Genomic DNA, 9,046 nt, shown 5'->3' with positions numbered 1-9,046 from the left:
GTTTCCGGTTAATACAATTCTAGCATGAATAATAAACATTTATCATGATATAAGGAAATAAATAATAACTTTATTATTGCCTCTAGGGCATGTTTCCTTCAGGGGCAAGGGCTACTAGTGGTGGCAGACGGCGATTGAGAAGTGGCGGCGACGGACGGGAGGTGGGAAATGTGGACGGACAGGGTTTCGGTGCCGGCGGCCGGCTTAAATAGCCAGGCTAGGATACTACATGGCCCGTCGGAGAAGACGAGTTTCGGACCGCCGGGTTTCATATTGTTTCCGTGTGGGACCCCATCATCATTACAACATGGTGGATGCGTTCGGTCGCGCCCGGGCCTCCCCATATCCACTCTGGATTTGGGCTGGATATGAGGGGTGACAGTCAGCCCGGGCGATTTGAGGCTCTTTGAGGCGCCCGTCTGGGTCGGTTTTTTTGACCGATCACTAACCGGGTTGTACGCCCGGGCGTTTGAGGCGGATTTGGGCCCGATCTTCCAACCGATGGATGGCAGACCGACCATACGTCCGTATAAGTCTCCGCGTCTGTACTACGTTGAAAAAAGCACCTGCCACACCTGGACGGCTAGACCACCCCCACAATCGTGTCATGTCGGCGGCACCGAAACTCGGTGCGCAACCTGCCGACGAGTCGACAACGCGAAACAGTCAAGTTCTACCATGCCCCACACCTATCTGTTACCATACAAAGTGGATGTCAAGTTCTACCATGACCCACACGGCGCGCTCTTCAAAACACGTCCTGTAAGAGCCAGTACAATAAGGCAATGTAGGCGGGCTGTAAGACATTCAATATTATATTTTTGCTTAGTTAGAAGAGAGAAAAGAAGAAGAAAAGAGAAGCGGGCTACTAGTTAACAGCCGGATGCAGCACGTACTCTTAAGCATTTTGTGACAGAGCGAGGTGGGTCATGTATCAACAAAGTATATATAGCACATATTTATATTCGGCTATTGTACTTGCCAGCTATAAGTTTGGCTATATATGACGTGGCAATATCATATAGCCAGCGGCTGACTATATTATTAATCGTGCTCTAAGAGTATCTCCAGCCATTGGCCCCCCAGGAGGGGCTAAAAATCGCCCCCTGGGGGCGCACCGGCCCTAAACCGCGCGCTGGGGGCGTGATGCCCCCCAGTCGCGGCGCCCACGTTTTTTTGAAAAACTTAAATACGACAAACACGGCTCAAATTTAACGCAAACATCGGCGAGTTCGTTCAAATTTAAACATATTTTACAAAAAAAGAAAAAAACTACTAGGGGCTGCTCCTCGCCATCTCCCTCGCCGCTCCTCGCCGCCCGCCGCCCGCCCTTGCAGTTCTACATGCCGAGGAGGCTGTAGAACCGCGTGTAGTCGCCGCCGCCATCGTCGTCGTCGCCGTCGTTGTCGCCGCCGCCGTCCTTGCTGCATCCCTCCCCTGGAGACGGCGAGAGGAGGCGAGGGAGGAAGGGGGAGAAATGGGCGTGGAGGATCTGTGCGTGTCTCCGGCGCGCTGGTGGTCGGCTTATATAGGCGCAGGCGCCGCGTAGTACACGTGGCCAGCGCGTTACGCGTGGCGGGCGAGGGGACGCGTCTCGTCCGGCCTTCACTGCGCCGCCCGTGAGGCATCAATGGAGGCTGACCGGCGCGGCAACGCGCGCAGCTTTAGTATTGATTCGCCACGGGGAACGAGGCGATGAGGACGACGAAGCGGCGAGAAGAGAGTCGAGTCACTGGCAAGGGGGCCCGCGGCTCTTCGCGCCAAAAACGATTCGCCCGGCGCCCCCGAGCGCCCCCAAGCGCGCCGGGTTCGGGTTGGGTCCGCCGGCGCCAATTTCGGCCCGAGCCGGCGAAAACTGGGCCCTTGGGGCGCGACTGGGCTTTTTTTTCACGCCGGCGGACGAAAAATCGCTGCAGGGCCTTGTTGGGGGCGCGGCTGGAGATGCTCTAAACCGGTAGTCTAGTTTTTGTGTTGATGGCCAAGGCCCCCACTGTATCGCGTGTCCATCCGTGGAGCTTCTCCCCCGTGCACCAGCGACATCGTCCTGCTCTCGGTCGCGATGCCGCTCCGGCCGTCCGACCTTGCCGGCGGCGATGGCGCCTCCTACTGCCTCGCCCACGTCCAACGCGTCCATAGGGACGGCAGCTTTGTGGTCAGAGCATCCCAGAGAGTAGACGATTACATCGAAGGCTACGCGTTTGTTGTTAGCTTGCTCAGTTGCATACCCTACCAACGCATCTGGTGGTGCCTCCGCTACCGAGCCAACTCTTCCGTCAAGAGAGACGACTCCGTTCTCAAGGCTGTCGCGGGGGAAACGGAAGACTCCTCCATGCAGCTGGTAAGCTTTGGTTCGCAGATCGCTTCGTTCAATCGTTCCATTCTAGTAGTATGACTATGACTATGATTTTCTCATCCGACGGCTGATTTTCCATCGTGAGACAGAGCACTTCCCTGACCGGCGGCACCGATGTCGACATGCCGCTATCCGTATCAGGCAGGCTGTCTCTGTTCGGGCTCAACAAGTCCCAGACTGGCGCCATACTGAGCTGCGTCTCTGCGGTGCAGTGTGCCGGTGCTGGTGGAGGCGGCGGCACGAGCAGCAAGGTTAGCCTCATCTGGGGGCCTCCTGGCACGGGCAAAACCAGGACAATCAGCGTGCTCATGCTTTCTGCCGTGAAGCTGAAATGGCGGGTCCTGGCGTGCGCGCCGACCAACACCGCCGTCTGCCAGGTGGCGTCCAGCCTCCTGGCGCTGAGGAGGCAGCACCCCGATCCCGATGCCTGCGCTGGCCACGCTGATCTGCTGCTGTTCGGCAACAGGCAACGCATGCCCATCGACGGCGATCTCGACAACATCTTCCAGGACACTCGTCTAAAGCTGCTAACGGAGTGCTTCTCGCCAGAGACGGGTTGGAGGCGGTGCCTTCTTTCACTGGAATCGTTTCTGCGCGACGAAATAGCCATGATCAAGCAGGAGGATGGCACAAAACCAGTAGTGCTCAAGTACTACTCCTTCCCGACGTCAGAGTTCCACCGGATCTTCGAGAAGCTTAGCAAGTGTTTGAAGACAATCATGTCTCATGGCTCAGTACATCGTACCCTGGAGACGAACTACAACAACATTGCTTTGCTCAGCAAGATGCTCGACGACTTCAGCAAGCTGCTGGGCGTTCAGAAACAAGTCTCCAAGTCATCGAGACAGCTGAGACGGCAACGCGATGGTTTAACAATGGGTTACCACTCGGAACAAACAGTTGGCACCATGAGGGAGAAAATGCCTGTAATTTTAGACGTCACGAGGACGCTGTTGCGAGACCTGCAACTTCCTCTGACCGAAGAGTTTTCCGAGATCAAGGAGTTTTGCATCAAAAGTGCGTCCCTCATTTTCTGCACCGTGTCTGGCTCGGCTAAGCTGGAGGGGGAGAAGATGGATCTGCTTCTGATCGACGAGGCTGCACAGCTCAAGGAATGTGAATCCCTCGTCCCATTGCAAGTCTCCGGACTGAAACATGTGGTTCTTATCGGTGACGAGCGCCAACTGCCAGCTATGGTCCAAAGCAAGGTCCATATATACCTTTCATATACTACTCCCTCCTATCCAAAATAAATGTTGCGGTTTTGTACTAAGAGGTTGAATTACAAAACCACATCACTTATTATCTATCGCAGGGAGTACTACTTAATTATTATTGCTCCCAAGTACTAGTAGTACTTTCTTTTGAATTGCATCTACATTTGTGGCATTTCTTGCAGGTTTCAGATAAGGCGTTGCTGGGTAGGAGTCTGTTTGAGAGAATGGGTTTACTTGGACACAAGAAGCACCTCCTCAACATGCAGTACAGGATGCACCCTTCCATAAGCATCTTTCCCAACTTGAGTTTCTACGACAAGCAAATCTTGAATGGCCCCAATGTGACGCAGACCAAGCATGAACGTAGTTACCTTTCAGGTGCAATGTTCGGGCCATACTCGTTCATCAACATCGACGGTGTGGAAGACCGCGGCCGCAGCAAGACGAACATGCCCGAGGTGGCCGCCATCCTGCAAATACTGCACAGTCTCAAGAAATGTGCGTTGAATGTATTATTTTATGTTACTGCTGTACTATATGTCTATATATGCACCTCGAACTCATGTCATGGTGTTTGGCGTGCAGTTTGTATCAGCGCCGGGCAGGTGGTTAGCGTGGGTGTCATATCCCCGTACACCGCTCAGGTGGTCGCAATTCAGGGAAAGATAGGGGACGTGAAGGCGATGCGCCCCCTGGTTCTTCGCGTCAACTCCGTGGATGGGTTCCAGGGCAGTGAAGAAGACGTGATCATCCTATCCACCGTCAGGTCCAACGGCACATGCTCCGTTGGCTTCCTGTCGAACCGGCGACGCGCCAATGTTGCCTTGACGAGGCGAGGTATGCACGCACGGCGAGATCTGGATGAAATTCTAAATGCAAAACTAGTAGGAACTTGTCATGCATGACTGCCTTGATCGATCGTTTTGGTTGCAGGCACTGCCTCTGGATCGTGGGCAACGCGGCAACGCTAAGCGGCAGCGGCTCCATCTGGGGGGAGCTGATCCGGGATGCCGCGGAACGTTGGTGCTTCTTCGACTGGGACGAAGGCGAGGGCGTGTCTCCGGCAGTTTTTTCTCGCCACGCTTGCGTAATCGGGCCAGGACATGGTGAAGCCGCTTCAGATTTAGGCATGCACCTGGCCGGGGATATTTGTGACACGCTCGGTTCTCTGCGGCTCGCTTAACGAATGTACTACCGGTGGTCACAAGTAGTGGCGATTTGTTCTGTTTTGGCCTTTTGGGTGTTGTTACACTTGGGGTGTGTCTCAGTGTAGTTGCCTCTCTTTTCAGCTCAGTGAAAAATCTAATGGTGGTCGAACCTAGTTTTATGTATGATTGTGTGGTTTCAGCTCTGTCCGTGGTTGATCAACTGTGGTTTGTATGGTTGTTTTATAGGGAGGACTTATGCGTCAGGTACCTGAAATATCCCTCCGATTCAGTCACTTCGACAGGGTAATGTGCAAGAATAATTTGCATATGAATTGTATATGTTTGTAGTATGCTTAGTATCAAAATAAATAAAAACATCAACGTCGATGGTTAATACCTCTTGACATAGCACATCATGTCAATGGTGTCGTCTCTCTCTCTCTCTCTCTCTCTCTCTCTCTCTCTCTCTCTCTCTCTCTCTCTCTCTCTCTCTTGATACAAACACATTGAAAATGCACCTATGAAGGAAGCAACACAAACTAGATACACAGCTAGAGAAAAATGACACACATGAAAAGAGAAGAAAACTAAAAAGGGGGTGACTATTTGACAGGCATCTAATATATATTTGGCATTCGGTCGAACCGCTCCCTACCATCCGATCTAGATCCCAATGCCCAATTGGGCTCTTCTTCCCCTATACTAAACTAAAACTAAAATAAAAAATAAAAGAATGAATTTTCTAAGAAAGAATGAAGTATTGGCATTGGTAATGAGAAATTTTAGCATGCTCTCCCTTACCTCTTCTTTTTTACATGTGAGGTAAGAAGGTACTCCCTTCGTTTTTATTTACTCCGCATATTAGCTTTGATCAAAGTCAAACTTTATGAACTTTGACAAAGTTTATAGAAAAAAATATTAACATATACAATCAACACCATTAGATTCATTATCAAATGTACTTCCACATCATATAGATTTGTTATGGTAAATATTTATATTATTTTTGATAAACTTGGTCAAACTTTAGGAAGTTTGACTTCAGTCAACTCTAATATACGGAGTAAATAAAAACGAAGGGAGTAAGAGTTAATCAGACCACTAATTAATGAGATTAACGGCTCAGATCTATTATGTACTGCTCACTGCTAATAGACTTAAAGAAGAAAGAAAATGAAAAAGGGCGAAGAAAAAAACTTACACAAAATTTGCCTTTTTTGTAACTGCAAAGAATAAGCATATAATTTACACACATATTGCATAGTACTTCCATGTATAGTTGCACATACAAAATAAAAAACTGAAATTTTCTAAAGAAGAATGAGAAAACTGACCGACTGGCTGTGCTCTCTTGGTCTCCAGGGTGACAGTAGCACCCAAGCAAGCTCGGGCAAGGTGTGGAGTTTTAAATTAATCTCCAAGTCATTCCTTGTCTGTTTTTGATTAATTAGGACCATGGCACAGTAATTCTTTATTGCATGTGACCCAAAGGCCTCACTTAAAAGAGGAGGATGGTACAAACCCCCAAACGGACATGTAAGTTAAATGTTGATGCGGCCTTTAACTGCAATTTGCTTCAAGGGGCTATGGGGGCAATCATCCGAGATGATAGAGGACACATGAGGTTGTAGCTCGGAACAAGCTCATTGAGATGTTGACTCCTGCTATGATGTTCTGCTATGTTAATATATTTTTTCTGTAAACGTTGTCAAAGTTTATAAAGTTTGACTTTGACCAAAGCTAATATGTGGAGTAAATAAAAACTAGGGAGTACCTTCTTACCTCACATGTAAAAAAGAAGAGGTAAGAGAGAGCATGCTAAAATTTCTCATTACCAATGCCAATACTTCATTCTTTCTTAGAAAATTTATTTTTTTATTTTTTTATTTTTAGTTTTAGTTTAGTATAGGGGAAGAAGAGCCCAATTGGGCATTGGGATCTAGACCAGATGGTAGGGAGCGGTTTGACCGAATGCCAAATATATATTAGACGCCTGTCAAATAGTCACCCCCTTTGTTTAGTTTTCTTCTCTTTTCGTGTGTGTGTCATTTTTCTCTAGGCGTGTATCTAGTTTGTGTTGCTTCCTTCGTAGGTGCAACAGATTGTTCATCAATTGGGATAACCAGGAACTCTTGGAGATTATGAATAAAGATGGCCAATACGCTGGAGATGGGGCGGCCATTGTTGATGACTGCTATCATCTGGCTTGTGAGGTTAGCTCTATAGTTTTTGAATTTTGTTCCAGAGAGTCGAATGCGGCTGCTCATGAATTAGCTAGTACTGCTAGAGTTTCGTTGTGTAATGATTTGGTAGATAATGCTCCTTCAGAGCTTCTTCCACTGCTACTTAAAGATGTAAGCTTGCTCACCACTGAACAAAGTGGAAGCAAAGTTGTCAAACAAAAGGGACCATGACACAGCGACCACTTGATGCAAATTTCGTGATCCATACGTGCTGCACGCAGTCAATTTGAATGCAAATATGCAATGATGCGTGGCAGCCTAGCTTGGTCGCATTGATATTGTAGTCACATCGCAAGATTATAGGGCGGAGTACAACTAAAGTAGCCAGGTTTTTTTTTTCCGCTAGGGAAAGGTTGGCACCATATTGTGCGTGCTTTGGCGTGGTATCATGTCATGTACGCGCCGACATATGTGGTATGTGCATTTCGCCTCATTATGTAGAGGCCGGAAATGAGCTATCTCCATATATACGGTTGGATTGTCTTGATCCATGCTGTATATGGTTGAGTAAACGAAATAATTTTATTGAAAATGTGATATACACATGCGCAGAAATAATGGGTACTATAGCTAGTATCTGTCGCGTGCATGCCATGGCTGGACACCACTTACTTACATGCAGGCATGCAGCCACGTACCAACACATGGAAAGTTGTTAATCTGTGATGTCTTCTCAGGGCCGGCCCACAGATTTAGGGGGCCCTGGGGCAAGACATCAACAAGGGGCCCTTGTTGACTCGAATGCTCAAAATATTTTCTATTTCAAAAGCAAAGTAAATATCTAGTTCATAGCATAGACGATGATCTTTGGACTTTAAAATTGACAGTAAAATTTATTTATTGATAAGGTGAACTACACCATGATAGTAATGAAACAATGTAATTCCACATAACCCTGTCCAAACTGGTTGCTACTTAAAACAATCGTGCCACCATCAGATAAGAAGTTAGCACATATACGTACATTTGTTTCTGAATCTTTCCCAATCTGCAATGTTCTTCACTCCAAAAAATTCACCCGGATAATAGCTCTTTTTTTTTCCAAATTTCTTGTTGTGGATTTGAAAAGCTTACTCAACTTTCTGGAATTATAAGTTTGTGAAAAATGTCTAGAATTACTAGGGAACATAATATCATTATGTCTAGAATTACTATCTCAACTGAAATATCTCTAGCCTTATCATTCAGATTGTCCTAGTTTGGCGGATCAAAAATATTAACAGTGCATGATTGATGTTAATCAACACCCAGTGTTCTTTTTACCAGATAAACACTTTCTAGATGACATGACACTAAACAAGAACAGTTAGCATAAAATGAGTAATACATGAAACAAACCCACCTAAATATGTATTGATGTGGATGTAGGTTGCCAGATCCGAAGGTTGCAGTAGTCAGCAAGAACGAGTAGACCACACCAAGAACTGAATAATTTCCCACATTCTGCAGTTCTTCTGATCTCTTGACTCCGGAGGACTCTCTCACACTTAGATCCAGTGAATATCAGAAGAACACCTATGAAGGTAGATGTGGACTCGTCAGAGCAAAAGGGTAGAGCTATTTAATTAAGGATGAACGGGATTATGGGAAGGAAGAAAAGAAGAACACCTGCCGTCTCCATGTCGCCAACATCTAGTTGATGGGGAACGAGAAGAACACTAAGAAAGGAAGGAGAGCCGATTTGGGAACGGATTTTCGCCTTTAATCTCCATTAATGGACGGCGGCGACCTTGGAATCGGAAACGCACGGCAGCGGCGGCGTTGTTAGACTACCCACAGTGGGAGTAACATAGGTAGTAACATCACACATATCTAGGTTAAATAGATGATGTGGCATGCAATAAATGAAGAAAGAGATGAAAGTGATAACATAGGTAGTTACTACTAGTATGAGTAACATCACACATATCAAGGCAAGATGTGTCTATAGCCTAATAAATGAAGTGTTGCATGTTACCACACATATGTTACTCCCCACTATAGAGGTAGTAACATAGTAACATAGGCATGTTACTAGTCTAAGTTACTACCCATTGTGGCTAGTCTTATGTGAGTCGGGATTTTGCGAAGTGGAGGAGTCGAGGA

The 9,046-nt window shown here is 47.2% G+C and overlaps 1 protein-coding gene across 1 annotated transcript; it reads left to right on the top strand.

The window, feature by feature from the left end:
• Window positions 1-2,059: 2,059 nt before the first annotated feature.
• LOC109732278 (helicase SEN1-like) lies at window positions 2,060-8,510 on the top strand. Its single transcript, XM_073503201.1, has 10 exons — window positions 2,060-2,338; window positions 2,443-3,561; window positions 3,753-4,068; window positions 4,156-4,336; window positions 4,504-4,676; window positions 4,965-4,982; window positions 6,170-6,254; window positions 6,811-6,931; window positions 7,032-7,072; window positions 8,330-8,510. Exons 1-10 carry the CDS (start codon window positions 2,060-2,062, stop codon window positions 8,370-8,372), a joined length of 2,376 nt encoding a protein of 791 aa, XP_073359302.1. The 3' UTR covers window positions 8,373-8,510.
• Window positions 8,511-9,046: the final 536 nt, after the last annotated feature.

Source organism: Aegilops tauschii, chromosome 7 (assembly GCF_002575655.3).
Source record: "Aegilops tauschii subsp. strangulata cultivar AL8/78 chromosome 7, Aet v6.0, whole genome shotgun sequence".
Taxonomy (NCBI): domain Eukaryota; kingdom Viridiplantae; phylum Streptophyta; class Magnoliopsida; order Poales; family Poaceae; genus Aegilops; species Aegilops tauschii.
This window is presented reverse-complemented; position numbering and strand designations above follow the sequence as displayed.